This window comes from Camelus bactrianus, chromosome 2 (assembly GCF_048773025.1).
Source record: "Camelus bactrianus isolate YW-2024 breed Bactrian camel chromosome 2, ASM4877302v1, whole genome shotgun sequence".
NCBI classification, from domain to species: domain Eukaryota; kingdom Metazoa; phylum Chordata; class Mammalia; order Artiodactyla; family Camelidae; genus Camelus; species Camelus bactrianus.
In genome coordinates, this window is record NC_133540.1 from 107,743,562 (window position 1) to 107,762,025 (window position 18,464).

Genomic DNA, 18,464 nt, shown 5'->3' on the forward strand with positions numbered 1-18,464 from the left:
AAAGAAAATCATTTTTGTAGTTATAAGTGTTAAAACTTAATAGAATTTTCATTTTTACTACTGTTTAACAAGTATACATATTTTACCCACAAAGCCCCTACCCTATCCCTGAGAGTTAAGACAGTCTTAAAGAAAAGATTCTATCCCATAGTATTTATTTTTCTTTTTCTATTTATCTTTCCCCATGAATATTTGTTTATTCGGCTCTGGTATTGCTTAAGACACACATTGTGTTTGAACACGTTAAAAACTTAGCGATTGCTTTTAGTTATTGCCTTTATTTTCCTGGTGAATATGTGATTTTTAAAAAGCTTCATGCACCATATGGTTTTAGAATAACTTGATTCATATGAAGACATGACATCACAAGCATGTATTGATTCAGGATAAGAAAATAGGAGGCCTCTATCAAAAAAATTAAGGTTTTGCTCTTTTGTAGTGTTTAGTACACCTGACTTTTTAGATCCTCCTGAGATTCATGCTCTTTTTAAATTTATTTTTGCTTATTTGGGGGGTGGTAATTAGGCTTATTTGTTTATTTATGTTTTAGAGGAGGTAGTGGAAATTGAACCCAGGCCCTGTGCATGCTAAGCATGTGCTCTACCACTTGAGCTATACCCTCCCCCCCATGCTCTTCTATTAAAATGAGTTTTGCAAATTCATGACTTTCTTCAGTCTCATCTTCCCCAGTCAGTAGGGGATCCTTGATTAAAACCTCATATGTCAAAACCTGAATTGATATAGGTTTATGTTAGAGTTCAGATTGTAGAAAGCTTTCTTTATTAGGGCAGGAATTATTTGCAGCTCTTCCTTTCACAGAATTTTTTCCAGGACTCTTAGGGAGTGTTAGCACTGATTGATGATCTTCATATTTCTAAAATGTCTGTATAGATTGCAAACAAGCAATGAAGTAGACATAAATTAACAGTTGGGAGGGTGTGAAATAAGAGCAAAGAACCAGATGATCTAACATGGAATCAAATCAACTTAAAGCATGTTAAATGAGAGCACATGATATTTTAAAGTTACTGTCATAAGAAATGTGAAATTGTAGCTTCTCCAGGAATGTTTTGTTATTTTCTGTAATCTGGTGAATAAACCTCAGGCTTTATTTATTTTGTCTTTTCCCTTAGAGCAATGATGGAGAAGAGCGATTAGCTGTTGTTCGACTTCTAGCTAAATTGTTTGGTTCTAAAGATTCTGATTTGGCAACACAGAATCGTCCTCTGTGGCAATGTTTTCTTGGACGGTAAGAGAATATACAGTTATGTGGATTCTAACATTTAATGTTGGAGGCCAGTCAGTATGGCACACTTGATTAAAACTGTACATATCAAAACTTTAATTGATATGTTTGTTTCTTTTGTATCTGTGTTGCTGTGTTTCTTGAAGAATAAATTGTAGGACAATTTCTGTGAAGAAAGATTATTATTTACCCACATAACACATTTTAATCTTTTTTGCGTGTGCTAAAATAATGTCATTAGAATAAAGAGATAGGCAACATCTGAGAATTTTCAGTCTTAAGATTTTTAAATCATGAGACTGAAGACATCATGGTCCAGTCCATGCCATATTTCAGTCCAGCAATTTATTCGCTTAGTAGTGCTTATCCTTTAGATGTTTAGCTTATCTAATAGCATGATGTGTGTTTGGAACTAACTTGATATTATTGTGTGACTTTGAAATGGAAAATATTGTTCTTGAGAGCTTGTTTGGAGGTTCTAGCAGGGGAGCGCAGCTCCTCATATACCCTTGACTGAGAAGAACGGTCCTCCTCTACTGGGAAAGGTTGTCCTCTTGACCAAGCTCACAGCTTCGGGAGGGATGCACATGGAGCGGTGAGGGAGGAAGGGGACATCCACCTAGCCAGCCAGGTCAGCTGAATCGACTCTGGAGATCAATAGGGTGACAGATGTCACAGCCAGATCACCCTCACATCCAAAATATCGTTGTTCTCAATCAACATTTTTAATGTTCCTTCTCAAGCACTTAGAATTACTATGTTCTATTCAACTTGATGGTAAGGTTGAAAAAAATCTATGAAACTTATTAAATTACTCCCTTGAATTCCATTAACATGTTTCTTTACTTCAGACATTCATTGAAAAGTCAGTTTTTACTATTAGTATTCTGGACAACATTTGAAATTCATCATTGTGTAATTGAACTCATTCAGAAGGTGGGCTCAAATTTTTTCTTAAGGAAAATTCACTATAATAATTCTTTTTTTTAATTTTTAATTTTATTTTTTATTTTTTGTGGGGGAAGGTAATTAGGTTTACTTATTTATTTATTTTTAGAGGAGGTACTGGGGATTGAACCCAGGACCTTGTGGATGCTAAGCAAGCACGCTACCACTGAGCTATACCCTCCCCTCTATAATAATTCTTACAATAACCTGGGTTAAATATTAAAATATAACAAATCTGAGAAATCCTTGACATTGACATTATGCTGTTTTAAGTTACTTGCTCAGAACAGGCTATTTTGAAGATGTTAATATGTATATATACTGATTATTTGAATAATTAAACTTGAATTTATAAGAATTTAGAATAGAAGGAATGAAACAACTGTATTTGTCAGTTATAGACAAATGATTCTGCCCTAGTGATTGACATCAATGTTTATAGAAAAACATTTAAGCCAAAATGCAAGAGTTCATTTTTCATCTAGGTTATTTATAACAACAAAATCAATCATAAGAGGCTTCGTACATTCATAATTTTATATTCACTGCTATCCTAATACTGGGTCTCTCATTCATAGAAACAAGGAAATATTACCAGTGTATCTGTTATACTGTATTATTTTCCTTAATTATTTAGCAATAAGTATTTTGATACTTTGCAATTTACTTGATCATGAATAGTAATGTTCTCATTTTTTTCTGGCAGTTAGAAAATTATAAATGAAATTTTATTGAAATTTGAAGTTATCTCTGGATAAGAAAGTAGACTGCCATATAGATTAATACATTTATTAAATAACATTAGTTTAATTGATTATTTTATAATATCACTTCAAAAATAGAAATATTTCTTGCTATTTAAAATCACATTATAAATGTTCATTTATATACCAATTTAGTGGACAACTAGAAGTAATGGACAAATCCCTACAAATGTACAATCTCCTAAGAGTGAACCAGGAACAAATAGGAAATATGAATAGACGAATTACCAGTGCTGAAATTGAATCAGTAATAAAACAACTCCCAAAAAACAAGAGTCCAGGACCAGATGGCTTCACGGGTGAATTCTGCCAAACATTTAAAGAAGAGTTAATACCTATCCTTCTCAAACTGTTCCAAAAAATTGCAGAGGAAGGAGTGCTTCCAAACTAATTCTGTAAGACCATCGTCACTCTGATACCAAAACCAGCCAAAGATACCACCAAAAAAGAAAAATTAAAGGCCAATATCACTGATGAACATAAATGCAAAAATCCTCAACAAAATACTAGCAAACCAAATTCACCAGTACATTAAAAAGGATCATACACCATGATCAAGGTAGGATTTATCCTAGGGATGCAGGGATGGTTCGGTATCCACAAATCACATTAACAAACTGAAGAATAAAAATCATATGATCATCTCAATAGATGCAGAAAAACCTTTTGACAAAATTCAACATCCATTTATGATTAAAAAAAAAACCTCTCCACAAAGTGGGTACAGAGGGACCATACCTCAACATAATAAATACCATTTATAATAAGCCCACAGCTAACATACTTAATGGTGAAAAGCTGAAAGCATTTCCTCTAAGATCAGGAATAAGACAGGGATGCCCACTCTTGCCCTTTTTATTCAACATAGTTTTGGAAGTTCTACCCACAGCAGTCAGAGAGGAGAAAGAAATAAAAGGAATCCAAATTGGAAAATAAATAAAACTATGGATGATATGATACCATACATAGAAAATCCTAAAGAGGCTACCAGAAAACTACTAGAGCTCATCAATGAATCAGTAAAGTTGTAGGATACAAAATTAATAAACAGAAATCAGTTGCATTTCTGTATACTAACAATGAAATAACAGAAAGAAAAATTAAGAAAACAATCCCATTTAGAATCACATCAAAAAGAATAAAATACCTGGAAATATATTTACCCGAGGTAAAAGACCTATACTCAAAAAACTGTAAGACACTGGTGAATCAAGTTGAAGATATACAAACAGGTGGAAGAATAAAGCTGTGGTCATGGATTGAAAGAATTAATATTGTTAAAATGACCATAGTACCCAAGGCAATCTACAGATTCAGTGCAGTCCTTGTTAAAATACAAACGGTGTTTTTCACAGAGCTAGAACAAATAATTCTAAAATTTGTATGGAAACACAAAGGACCCTCAAATAGTCAAAACAATCTTGAGAGAGAACAAAACTCCCAGCTTTCACGCTATGCTACAAAGATATGGTCATCAAAACAGGATGATACCGGCAGAAAAATAGCCACATAGATCAATGGAATAGAATAAACACCATAGAGATGAACCCACACTTATATGGACAGTTAATCTGCAACAAAGGTGGCAGGAATACGCAATGGGGAAAAGACAGCCTCCAGTGAATGGTGTTGGAAAAACAGGACAGCTACACTGAAAAGAATCACACTAGACTACTCTCACACTATGCACAAAAATAAATACAAAATGAATTAAAGACTTTTAAGACCTGAAACCATAAAACTTTTAGGAAAAAAAGTACACTTTAACGTAAGTTTTAGTAGGGTTTTTTTTTTGTTTTGTTGTTGTTTTTGGTTTTTTTTTTTTTTTTTGGTTTTTTTTTTTTATGTCTCCTCAGGCAAGGAAAACAAAAGCAAAAATAAACAGCTGGGACTACATCAAACTAAAAGTTTTGCACAGTGAAGGGAACTAATAAAATGAAGGCCACCTACTGAATGGGAGAAGATATTTTCAAATGATATATGTGATAAGGGGTTAATGTACAAAGAACTCATACAATTTAACATCAAAAAGCAGATAACCTAATTAAAAATTGGGCAGAGGATCTGAATACATACTTTTCCAAAGAAGACATACAGATGCCAAAAGACAGGAAAAAATGGTCAACATCACTAATCACCCGGGAGATACAAATCAGAATGCCAGCGAGATCATGTCTTACCTGTCAGAATGGCTATTATCAAAAAGACATTTGGTGTAGTCATTATGGAAAATAGTATAGAGAACCCTCAAAAAACTAAAAATAGACTTATCATATGATCCAGCATTCCCACTCCTGGGCGTATATACAGAGAAAACTGTAATTTGAAAAGATACATGCACCCCAGTGTTCATAGCAGCACTATTTACAATAGCCAAGACATGGAAACAACCTAAATGTCCATTAACAGATGACTGGATAAAGTTTTGGCATATATAGGAGAATACTACTCAGCCATAAAAAATAATAAAATACTGCCATTTGCAGCAATGTGGATGACCTGGAGTTCATCATTCTAATTGAAGTAAGCTAGAAAGGGAAAGAAAAAATACCATATGATATCACTCATATGTGGAATCTTTAAAAAAAAAAAAAAAAGACATTTATAAGACAGAAACAGAGTCACAGACATCAAAAACAAATTTATGGTTACCAGGAGGGAAAGGGAGTGGGAAGTGATAAACTGGAAGTTCAAGGTTTGCAAATACTACTCTATATAAAGTAAATATATAACAAGTGTTTTCTGTATAGCACAGGGAACTATATTCAATATCTTGTAGTAACCTATAATGAAATATGAAAACAAATATATGTATGTGTATGTATGATTGAAACATTATGCTGTACACCAGAAATTGACACAACATTGTAAACTGATGATATTTCAATTGAAAAATAGCAAGTGTTGGTGAGGATGTGGAGAAAAGGGAACCCTCATGTACTGTTGGTGGGGTTGTAAATTGGTACAGCCACTATTGAAAACAGTGTGGATGTTCCTCAAAAAATTAAAAATTGAACTGTTACATGATCCAGCAATTCCATTCCTGGTTATTTATCTGAAGAAAACAAAAACACAAATCAGAAAAGATATGCATCCTATGTTCGTTGTGGCATTATTTACAGTAGCTAAGCTATGGAAGCAACCCAGGTAGCCATCAATAGATAAATGGATAAAGTCGATGTGGTATATATGTATACAATGGAATATTACTCATTCATAAAAGAAAAAGAATGAAATCTTGCCATTTGCAACAACATGGTTGGACCTAGAGGGTGACTATGCTCACTGCATTAAGTCAGACAGAGAAGGACAAATACTGTATAATTTTGCCTATATGTGGAATCTTAAAAACAAACAAATAAATACACAGAAGCAGAGTTATAGATAGAACGAACAGATGGTTGCCACAGGGGAGTAGGGTAGGGGGAGGAAAGAAATAGGTGAGGGAGATTAAAAGGTAAAAAATAAATAAGTAAAATCATGTTATTTATAATTAAATGTTTTTAAGTTACCCAGTAATAAACAAAATTTGAGAGTTGCTCAGATTTTGAATCTACATACTGAGTTTCATATTTATTGAATTCTTACAATATACTAGACCTTTAAAAGTGCAGTTACAAGTTGGTCCCAGCCATATGGAAGCTTTAAGGCAATATGGCACATGTATTTTATGTATGACCTCATCTTTGAATTTCTAGATCTGCCTCTATATATGATTTGCTTTCTACCTCACATTCCCCTAGTATTTTTCTCCTATAAACTTCCTTTTCAAGAAGATTTTGTATTTTGAGTATTTATTTTTTGTTTGTTTTGTAGTATAATTTTAAGCTCTTCAATTTTTGTCTCTGCAAAGTAGGTAGTTTGGACAGGGGGGATGTGTTTTTACTGTTTTTTGTTTTAGCATGGTGAAAATTTTAAAATATTTTTGTGAAATTATGTATCTTTATTACTTTATATTCTTCCTTCAGAACATATTAACTGTCGTAATAACACATTTTCTAATCAGTAACTGTTTATAGGCATTTACATAGTGTTAGATATATCTTTTTTGAAAATAATTTTTTTGTCTTGCAACTAATATTTAGCAATTTTTTTCTGTGTAGGTTTAATGACATTCATGTTCCTGTCAGATTAGAAAGTGTGAAATTTGCCAGTCACTGTTTAATGAATCACCCAGATTTAGCAAAAGACCTCACAGGTAAGCGACCTGGTTTATTACAAATAAGAGAGTACTCACAAATATATTTCAGATGTGACCTTTGACTTCCGTTTCTGAATAGATTTAACTCTGGCACTATTTCAAGTCTGTATCTGTCATAGACTAGTAAATGATTTCATGTTTATACTGTAAAATTACATTTGAAATTTTCATATTTTAATCCTTTGGAGTTTTTTGGAAATCATAATTTGAGGAAGTAGACTCTTCTTATGACATTGGATTTTGGCACAAATCATTATATCTGTGTAATAATTCAATATAGTAACAAACCTAATAGTAAATAGGAAAGTGATGATCTTCTGAACTAGACTGGAATTTCTTGTTCTTCATGTGAACACAGAGCATTTGAACCTACTTATTTGGTAGTAACAAACAGTCAGTATCAAAATGCTCTTTACCAAAAAAGAGGAAATAACTTTTTTTATTTTGTTATCATAATTATTTAGGGATTTTCTTTAGAGGTCATAGAATGTTACTATTTTGTGCCATATACAGATACATACTTATTAGCAAATTTGCTAACGGCATTTTTACTATTTTTCTTTTAAATCTTTTAGTTTGTATTGTTAACGTAAATTCTAAACTAATCAGTAACTTTGTTGTGATTTGGTTTTTCCAGAATAGTTGATATAAAATATTTATTAAGATGTTGGGGGGAGGAGGGTTGGAAGGGACAGACTGGGAGTTTGAGATTTGTAGATACTGACAGGTATATATAGAGTAGATAAACAAGTTTATACTGTATAACACAGGGAAATATATATAAGATCTTGTAGTAGCTCATGGTGAAAAAGAATATGAAAGTGAATATATGTATATTCATGTATGACTGAAAAATTGTGCTGTACACCAGAAATTGTAAACTAACTATAACTCAATTAAAAAAAAAAAACTTTGAGACAAATGAAAAAAAAAGATGTGACTTTGAAGCAAAAAACAAACAGTGTGGTATATAGTTTATTTAGTTTATTTTGTGATTCGATAGTGTATTTCCACCTCTAAAATAATTTTCATTTATGCCTCATTTCACAGTTGTTTCAGTATGGACATAAGATTAAAAGCATTAGTTTGTTTTGGGTTTCTTTGGTCATTCTGTACATAACAAATATTATAGCCAACATTTAGCTTAATTTTTTTCTTTCATTATAGAATATTTGAAAGTTAGATCACATGATCCAGAAGAAGCTATTCGTCATGATGTCATTGTTACTATAATAACAGCTGCCAAAAGAGACCTTGCCTTAGTAAATGATCAGCTACTTGGCTTTGTAAGGGAAAGAACACTGGACAAACGGGTAAAATCTGAGTAATTTTATTCCTTTGTAATTTACTGTGCTTAATTACATTGTTAGCAAAATACAATAGAAATTACAATCTATTGTATTTAACGTTTTTCTGTGTGAAAGTCAAGTTAATAAAGTGTTAAAGAGCTAATAATTTGTATGTTTTCTGCATATCTTTTAATTATCTTTACAAATGAATGTATTTGGATTCTATGGCTTTTCAGATCTTAGGTATGGGTTTGTCTTTTAGCTTACTTTTACAAAAAGGACGGCTAAATTAAAGTTATAGTTTATCTTTTCACTTACATGATGAGTTTCAAAAGAATAATGATTGATCACCTGCATTTATTTCTTATAGTTAGCATTTTCAAAAGTAACTGTCTTATATAACTTAGCTGGATTCATTGAACTAAAAGAATATCATACTTCCTATGAAAGTGATGTTTCCATATTGCTGTGCTAAACTTAGGTCTGAAATGATGGTTTATGTTTAGTTATTACTTTTTGTGTGATTTCCTCCAAGTGAATGCAGTTAAAAGTGTGGGTTGATAAAGAAGTAGTACTAAGAACAACAGTTCTTAGCAGTTATAGCAGTTGCTGAGCAATAGTATCAACTATAAATTCAGCCATAAATAACAGACAGATAGGCAAGACAGGCTGATTAAACATGTTACTTATGCAGTATCTCTTGGTTATGAAATACAGCAAGATGTATTCTTTAAATTCTTTCAAAATAGTCACAGAAGGCAAATAGATAAAGTGTACATCATTTAACTTATTCAACTATGTCAGTAATTCTATCTCTGAAGAGTTTTTTCCCTTGGCTTAAATTTAAATGGAATGACACTCCCTACTGGTTAGGTTAACTGCCCACATCCCCTTCCCCCTATACACACCAGATTTCAGGTATTGCCATTTGTATTATTGCCTCCTTTTAGAAACGTTTCACTCCTACTTCTGTCAGTGTTTAAAGTTTTAGGAAGAGTTGAGTAACTGATTCTTGATAACAGTATGTTACGGTCTGATAGCACCTACTGGACATTTAAGGACGTGGATTTAGTGTAATGAATTAAATGACCTTGAGTATAGCCTTTCTAAAACTTGTTTTCTGTAAAATGTGGGAACAGGACTTAATCTTTGGTTTCACTGCTTACATTCTTTAGTTTCATGTAAGAAATGTCAAAAGGCATCTGTGTTACCTGTTACAGGAACAGAGTTTTATACCATCTACTAAATAGCCCCCAAATGAGAAAATTTTAGAAAAAAAATTATAAGAAAGTATTAAATAAACCAAAGATAGTATTGATTTGTCATTGAGACAAGTCTTTTTTTGGTTATTGTTTTTATTCCATCATACTATCTTTGTTTTAACTCTAGATTTTTGTAGTCTCCTTTTCTGTCTACCCTCTTGTCACCACCTTTCTTTCCTCTTAGTAAATCATCCCAGTCTCTTTAAGTCCAAAAGAATCTTTAACTGACTAGGATGTGACTAGGTAAATCTTTTGCCCTTTTAATCTGCAAAGTAGGAAAAATCACCTAAGATAATCACTAAGGTGCTTTCCAACTTTGTAATTCTAGGATCGTGATACTAAATTTTGTTCTTCATGTCCTGAGTTAATATCAGAAGGGATATAACTAGGATAAAACATTCCAGATGATAGGGCCTTTGTTTGCAGAGTAAATTATACACTTTCTCTTTTATCTTTTAATCACTTCTAAAGCTTGACCAAAATTTTTTTAGGCAGAATCTAATGAAATCTTCTGTAAGATTTATTTACTGTTGCTTGGCTTTGAAGGAAATAAAAAATTAATAGATGATTTAGCAGTATTTGCATTGGATAATTTCAGAAAATAGTCTGTTTTCTAAATAGGAACATACTCAAAATGATTGGTACAGCAGTTTGTCTGCCTCTTATAAAAATAAACATTGTGCCAATTTATACATAAAGAAATTTGATTGTGCAACCTAGTGAAAGAAGTGGCAAATTTTGCAGTATTTTGAAGTTTGCTATCTAGCTCATCCAAAAAAACTTTATATTTTCTAGTGGCGAGTAAGAAAAGAAGCTATGATGGGTCTGGCTCAACTTTATAAGAAATACTGTCTTCATGGCGAAGCGGGAAAGGAAGCTGCAGAGAAAGTCAGCTGGATAAAGGACAAACTTTTGCATATATATTATCAGAATAGCATCGATGACAAGTGAGTCTAATATGTTGGTAAAATGAATTTAAAAGTGCTTTTAATTTTTTAAATATAAGTTCTATTTAATTTTTTTCACAATGATTTGTTTCTAAGTTTAGAAATCACTTTCTGCATATTTACACATATCATGTTTAAATAAAACTCTAGCCAGGATTGTAAGTTAGCATAATAAAAGTGAAATAGTCATGAGATTTGTACTGAGACTAGAGACCAAATGTTCATTCTGCCCCTTACTGTATGTTAGCTCTTGCACAACTGCTTTAGCTTTTTTATGCACTTGATTTTATCTAAAAATGAGTAATAATAAAGCCTTCCTTACGGAATTATCATGTGGATTAAAGAAAATAATGAATGTAAAGACCCTTAGCCCACTGCCTAGCAATACAGCACTATTTAATACTAGTTATTTTTCCTTCTTACAACACTGTAAGAACCATTAGAGGTGTTACTGTGCTTTTTTTTTAATTGACATAATGATCCTATATTTGTATATATTGTGAAATGATGGCCACAGTAAGACTGTTTAACATCTGTACCCATACTTAGTTACAAAATACTTTTTTTTTCTTGAGATGAGAACTTACATTGTTTTCATTTTGTGAATGTTGCTTACAATTCTGTATTGGATTACAATAATGATTTTGGTTTTTTGCAAAATACTTTGCAGTGTTTTATTGAATTAGACTACTTTGGCATCATTGGATATGTATTTCACTGACTAATGAAGAGCTTTTGTATTTTCTTATTCCAGTGATATTGAATAAATAAATATAAACTTAGCAAGAAGGATATTCCAATATTGTAAGGAATTTAGAAAGTAGAAAGGAGATCAAATGTGCATAGGAAAAGCTAAAATTTCAGGAAGTTCAAGAGAGATTCCCCCTTTTTGTACTCAGTGACAACATAGGAAAGGAGCCAGTGTAATTAGAGGAAATTAATGGGCTTTTTGGTGGGTGGGTTTTTTTTTGTTTGTTTGTTTGTTTTTTGAGAATTAGCTGTTCTTGAGATCATAGCCTTATATGTAGTGTTAAGCAATTCAGTATAGCTGCAGACTGATGAAGAATAGATGGAACAGCCTGTCACCCCATGTTTAGGAAAAACATTTAACCCTTTTAGAACAAATGTTTCATACTGACAAATTAAAAAGTGTAGCCAGAAATAGCAATCATAGCTCTAAACTGAAAAATAACCATACTTGCAAGGAAAGGCCTTGATCACATACTGATCTTTTCCACTGTGTTTGCACACACAGGTGTAACTATTGGTATGGTAACTTTGCATAAAGTGGTTAAAATACAGAATGGCTATTGCTTCTAAAAATGGAATGATTTTATTACTTGGGGTTTTTTGTTTGCTTCATAGACTGTTGGTAGAGAAAATCTTTGCTCAGTATCTTGTCCCCCACAACCTGGAAACAGAAGAGAGAATGAAGTGCTTGTATTATTTATATGCTAGTTTGGATCCAAATGCTGTCAAGTAAGTTACTTTTTAAATGATTTAGAGTATTTCTTGGAGATTTTATAAAATTATTTCATCTTACTAATTGTCGTTGATAGGGTTGTTGCTTATTCTAGTTGAATCAAAAACCCCAGGTAAATATTTATAGAGAAAATTTTTATGATAAAAATTCAGGTAAGTTAAAGGCAAAAATAGTCCTGTATTCATAGACGTATTTGTCCACTGAGCCAGTAATGTGGTTTCAGGGATTCAGTGAACCTTATGTCAAAATTATCTTTTGGCCACCTGTTGACTGCCATCTAGATTACACTATTGGAGCTCTCCCATACTAAGCCTAAGAATTAAGTCCTGGTTCTTTGTCAGGAGCGCATATCCAGGTCACTTCAAGGTAGGGTAACTATATGATTGATGTCCAAACAGATATTTTTTAGACTGAAAGGAGGCAGTATTAATAATTTTGTCGAGACAACCAACATAAACTTTACCCCAGGCCACATAGAATGTGTGGACATTGCACTTTAATAAAGCTTTTTAAAAAGTAAGTCAGTCCTGTCATTGAGAATTCTGATTCTTTTGAATAAGAATCTCAGCCATTACATATATAACGTATGTGTGTGTGTGTGTAGATTTATATATATACATTTATAAGTTCACAATTATATATATAAATCTACAATTTTCATATAAATTCAAATTTATGGAAAAGTTGCAGGAATAACACAAAGCTTTATGATATCCCCTTTAACAAGTTTCATCATTTTTGACCACTTGCTTTATCATTTACCATTTGCACATACTTTATTTCTGTATACATATTTTCTTCTGAACCATTGGATCCCTTTGTCTCTAATACACTTCGGTTTATATTTGCTAAGAACAAGGATGTTCTCTAATATCACTAGAGTACCCTAATCAAAATCAGGAGATACAATATTGATAACAGTATTATTGTCTAATCCGGTGTGTATTCAAATTTCCTCAATTGTCCAAATGTCCTTTACGGATTTTTTTTTCTCCTTTTTGTAACACATTGCATATTTGTCATTGTCTCTAGTCTCTTTTAATTTAGAACCATTATCAGTCTTTGTCTTTATGACTTTGACATTTTTCAGAAGAGTATTGCATCTGTAGAATGTTCTCTCATTTGGGGTTCATCTAGTATTTCCTTATTATTAGATTGAGATTATGCATTTTCAGCAGAAGTTTCATAGAGTAACATATCCTTGTTGCAGTATATTAGGAGGCTTTAGCCATCATTTTTTAAAAAAAAAGGATTTGTAAATGGATCCTAATGTTCACTATAGGTAGTAAACCTTTGGCTTAAGGTCTTGGTCTCTATTTATATTTCAAAATATTTGGCAAAGAATACTCAGAGATAAACTTGTTTCCCAGAAGTCCTCTGGGCACCTGAAACTATGAAGAGAGTTTGTGAGAAAAGAAAATCTGCTTTCATGGAGAGAAGAGTCTAGAATAAACAAATTCAATTTAAATTTGGCATCTTGAATCTGCATCATTTCTGTGAAACTTGTTTTTTTGAAATGGTCCACGTTCCTTCATGCATACCCCCATAGCCTGGCATAAAAAGGTCTTAGATGATCTGATCCTTTCTATAGTATGTTTCAGCTTCCTGATGCTCTCCTACTCACACTGTGTGCTCCTAGCCTATAAAAAATATTTTTAACTTTCCTGTATGTTCCATGCACTTCTATGACATTTTATCTTTTTTTAGTACCAGAACGTTCTAGCTACCTCTGCTTGGAATGTCTTTCAATTCCTCATTTACCTCACAAGATCTTATCCATCCTTCTAAACATCTCAAATATTTTCTCTCATAAGAAGCCTTATATTTACTATTTCAAACTGAACTATCTTAATCCTAATAAATAAATTTTCTGGTGCTTAAAATTTTATGTAGATGTAGAATGATGTATCTACTCTGTGCAATAAGTAGTAAGGTTGAATAGTTACCAGTATTGTTATTTTTTTTCATGTTTATAACTATTTACAGAGCTCTCAATGAAATGTGGAAGTGTCAGAACATGCTTAGAAGTCATGTACGAGAACTATTGGATTTACACAAGCAGCCTACAGTAGGTTCATGATTTGTTTAAATTTATGGTTTGTTATAGTCATTGTTAGTTTTTCTGAAGTTATATATAATCAAGTAGGCAAAAAGTATCTCAAGTGTTTTATTTTCTGAATGTCAGTTAAACAATTTCTGTAGTTACCCAAGCTAAATTTCCATTTCACATGAGTATAACAAAATCTTACTTTCCAGCATGAACAAGGAAATGGTGTTTTCTAGTTTATCAAGCATTTAGACACTAGGAATTTATACATAGTTTATCAATTTTCAAATTAGAATTAAACCTCAAGATAAAATTACATTAGAAGTCATAATATATTTTTGCTCTGTGATTTTTGGTCCTTAGCTGTAGTCAGTGTCATGATTGGTATCAATCCTATAAATATGCCAAATCAAATTAACAAATTCTGCCCAATGTTTTCTGGAACATGAGGGAAAGAAACTTGAATAATCTCTTAGTATATTTCTGAATATATTTGCTAGAATAGATGTTCTTAGCCAGGGAACCATAGACAGAGACTCCTCAGTGCCCATGGATGCTAAAACAAGGGTTTTCGAACCTTTTTTTGTAATCGACCAGTTAATAAAAATGTAGGCTTTGCCAGCCATACACTCTCTGGTGAACTACTTGACTCTGCCTTTGTGGTATAGAAGCAGTCATAGATAGTATGCAGATAAATGGACATGACTGATCCAACAAAACTTTTAACAAAAACAGCAGATCCCAATTACTGAGATTTCATACAAATTAAATAATAAAATAAAACTTCATTGCAATGGAGGAAAGTGAAGTAAGAAGGGAGGTGATGATTTTAACATTTGGGCCACAAAGTAGCTAATAGAACTTTATTCAGAAAGAAAATTTTTCTACTCTTCACATTTTTAGTTTATTTCTTTGGTGTATGGTTTCACAGTAATTTTGATATGATAATTATTTTCATTATCTTCTGTTCGATCTTCTGGCAAGATTATTTTCCTAGGAAAGTTGTATATTCTTTTTAAAATTTTTAAATACCTTTCTTCTGACGTCTCCTTTCCTGCATTTGTGCTAACTTAATAGTTGTTGCTACTCCGTACTTCATTATCAACATAGGGTGTAGATATGGTAAGCACTGTTCTAGTGGGTAGATTGTGATGGATTTTTTTTTTTTTTTTTTTTTTAATATCCAGGTGGGAAAGGTATAACTCAAGTGGTAGAGCACATGATTATCATGCATGAGGTCCTGGGTTCAATCCCCAGTACTTCCTCTAAGAATAAATAAATAAATAAATAAACCTAATTACCTCCCCCACCAAAAACAATTTAATTAATTAAAAATAGAAAATATCCAATACTGTGTATAAATTTTCTTAAAGAAATTTATTAGCACATATGACTTCTTTTATTTTTATTTTAAATTTCAGTCAGAGGCTAACTGTTCCGCCATGTTTGGAAAACTGATGACCATAGCAAGTGAGTATGTTTGTTGGCTCCATAGATACATAATAAACATCAAATAATTTACCCGGTGAAACTATCAATTTAATACTAAGTAAGACAAAAATAATTCTTCCCTTATTAATTTTATTTCTAAGAACCAGATAGGCTGATTATCTTTTGATGGCTTAAAATTATTTTTTAAGACAGCTTGCTTTTAGTTTAGTAGAGTAGTCTTTCTTTTGTAATATTGATTCTTTTTTAATTTTATAGAGAATTTGCCTGACCCTGGGAAAGCACAAGATTTTGTGAAGAAATTTAACCAGGTTCTTGGGGATGATGAGAAACTGCGGTCTCAGTTGGAGTTGTTAATCAGCCCGACCTGTTCATGCAAACAGGCAGATGTTTGTGTGGTTAGTAAATTATACTTCCACATTTGTTCTCCTAGCTTTGCTTATAGAAGCTTTTATTTCATTAAAGCCTGCTATACATAGATTATTTTATTTGTATGAGTTTAACAATATTATGAGCTCTGAATTACCTACAAATAGATCTGTGCTCAACTTAGTTCTCTTTACTTACCACTCATCAGCCAAATTGCAGGAAAAACATTAAGTGGTCCTAGGAATTGAGCAAGATAAAATGCTGTGTATTTAGTAGACACTCATTAGGTAAATAAGAATTTTCTAAAGGCTTGTGTGTGTATGTATTTTCTTCTCCCATGCATTAGCACAGAAAAAACCCTTGTTGGTAAATCAGCAATAGTTACATTGCCATATGTGCATTTATAGATAATTCCTATCTAGGCTTTTGTCTTCATTATGTTTGTAAACTATTTATTGTATAGAAAACTAGAATTGTTGACAGCATCTGGAAGGAAAACTTCATTCATTTATTCAGCATTTTATGAGACAGTTCTCTAATTTCATTCATATCAGTTACTACCAGTGTAACCTTTAGTAAGTTCTTCAGTATCTTTGAGCCTCATGTTTATTGTCTGTAAGTGTTAACAACCTCGCAGGGTTGTTAAGAGGAGATATATATAGATACAGATATTTGACCCTGCACTACCCTTTAGGATTTAAGTGAATTGTATTTCTATGCTATTACACATATATGACAAACACTATGCTTGGACCCAGCTTACAGAGATGAATAAGAGAAAGAAAATCATTTGTTATTTCTGTCTAACTTTGTTCTGGAAAGAATTAGAGTGGGATAATTATTTAAATATGTGATAAGGGATAAAGACTATAATATATATATACAAGTCTTCTGGGAGCATGGAGTAGGTTTTTTGTTTTTGTTTTTTCAATCTAGTAGGGATACAGGCCTGGCAGGAATATAGGATCTCTAAGTGGGTCTAAAACGAGTAGTAATTAGGATGAAGTTGGGGGGAAACATGTTAGGGAAGGGAGCAGTGGGCTCTTCCTTTGGACCTAGGGATGTGGATGTGCCAACTACTCAGACTACCTCAGTCTTTGCATTTCTGAGCTGGGTGGTTTGCTGAGAACGTTTAAAGATTTCATTTACATATTTGGCATTTAGAATTCTAGTTTCAGAATACTATGTCCTACAGGGCATCTATTATTATAAGTTGGATCATAGAATGAAATAGCTTGAAAATACCCTAGAGATAATTGACTTAACCACTTTATTTTACAGATAAGGAAATTGAATTTTAAGAAGGTGAAGTTTCTCATTCAGTGTTTCACAGCTAGTTATAGTGGCTGAGCTGCAGGTAGAGTCCAGATCTCATAGACCCACGATAGTGTTCTTTCTATACATTCCATCATTGTTTGCAAGAACCAGCACAAGCTGTACTGTATTGCTAGAGTACTGCTCAAGAAATACGGACCTTGAGAACAAACAATCAAGTGGTATTATTTGGTCTGAGAAAAAAGTAGGACTTGGGCTTAAGTTTGAAAAATGGCAGTAATGTGAATTCCTGCTGTTTGCCAGACCAGAAATATCTAAGAGTTTCCAAATCCAAAAAGTATATGCAAAACAGATGTAACCAGAACACCTCAGGATGAATACTGCAGTCCTGCAATGCAGCCAATCAGTGCTTCTGATTTTAGGAACCAGGAAAGTAGAGATGAGGACTGACTGTGCTTGCACTGGAAAGAGCAAGATAATGATGCCTTTTTGGAGGGGAGGTTATTCTGAGGATGTTTAAGTAATGGGCCACAAAATGGCTAATAGAACTCTGTTCTAGAAGAAAAAATTTCTACTCTTCACATTTTTAACTTCATTTTCTATGGTAAATAGTTTCACAGTCATTTCTCTCTTAGCTCTTAACGTTGTATATTCTAAGCACATTTTTTAATCTATGTATTCTCTTGTGTAAAGTAGGACTTAACAACAGCCTTAAATGCTCAGGAAAACAACCACTGTTAGAATAGTTTTTGCTGTTTTTCAGAACATCTGTATCATTTTGTCCTTTTCTGCAAGGGCTTTTGATATTAGTTACACGTATGCTTTAATATCCACATTCCTTTTTACCTAATAGTTTCATTCTGAAGGAGAAGAAATATATAAACATAAAATTAGTTTCTGTCATTCTTTGTGGCTTTTATTCCATCTTTGGGAGTCCCTTCTCTGTCTCCTACTAATGTGTATTTACCATCACCTCTTTTCTAAATGACAGTAGCTTCCTACTTCTTAAGAGGTGAACATTACTTAGTAAGAATGGAGATTCTGATAGTTTTCTCCCCCTTTGCCTTAGTTCCAATCCTGAACATTTTTAGCAAAAATACTTTAAACAAGAAATATGAATAGATACATACTGTGGAGTAAAACGACTATGCATGATGCTGTAGTGAGAGGGTGAGCAATGGTAT

General features: G+C 32.5%; 1 protein-coding gene across 5 annotated transcripts in view; it reads left to right on the forward strand.

Annotated features, from left to right (window-relative positions):
- Positions 1-18,464, forward strand: part of PDS5A (PDS5 cohesin associated factor A) — a 117,820-nt gene that overhangs the window by 48,319 nt on the left and 51,037 nt on the right. For all 5 annotated transcript variants that reach the window (XM_074349073.1, XM_074349068.1, XM_074349074.1 and 2 more), the window contains exons 9-16: positions 1,134-1,249; positions 7,062-7,156; positions 8,327-8,472; positions 10,506-10,657; positions 12,023-12,136; positions 14,127-14,208; positions 15,609-15,657; positions 15,895-16,034. In XM_074349073.1, the coding sequence (XP_074205174.1) occupies positions 1,134-1,249; positions 7,062-7,156; positions 8,327-8,472; positions 10,506-10,657; positions 12,023-12,136; positions 14,127-14,208; positions 15,609-15,657; positions 15,895-16,034 (894 nt within the window). The remainder of the gene's footprint in view (positions 1-1,133; positions 1,250-7,061; positions 7,157-8,326; positions 8,473-10,505; positions 10,658-12,022; positions 12,137-14,126; positions 14,209-15,608; positions 15,658-15,894; positions 16,035-18,464) is intronic.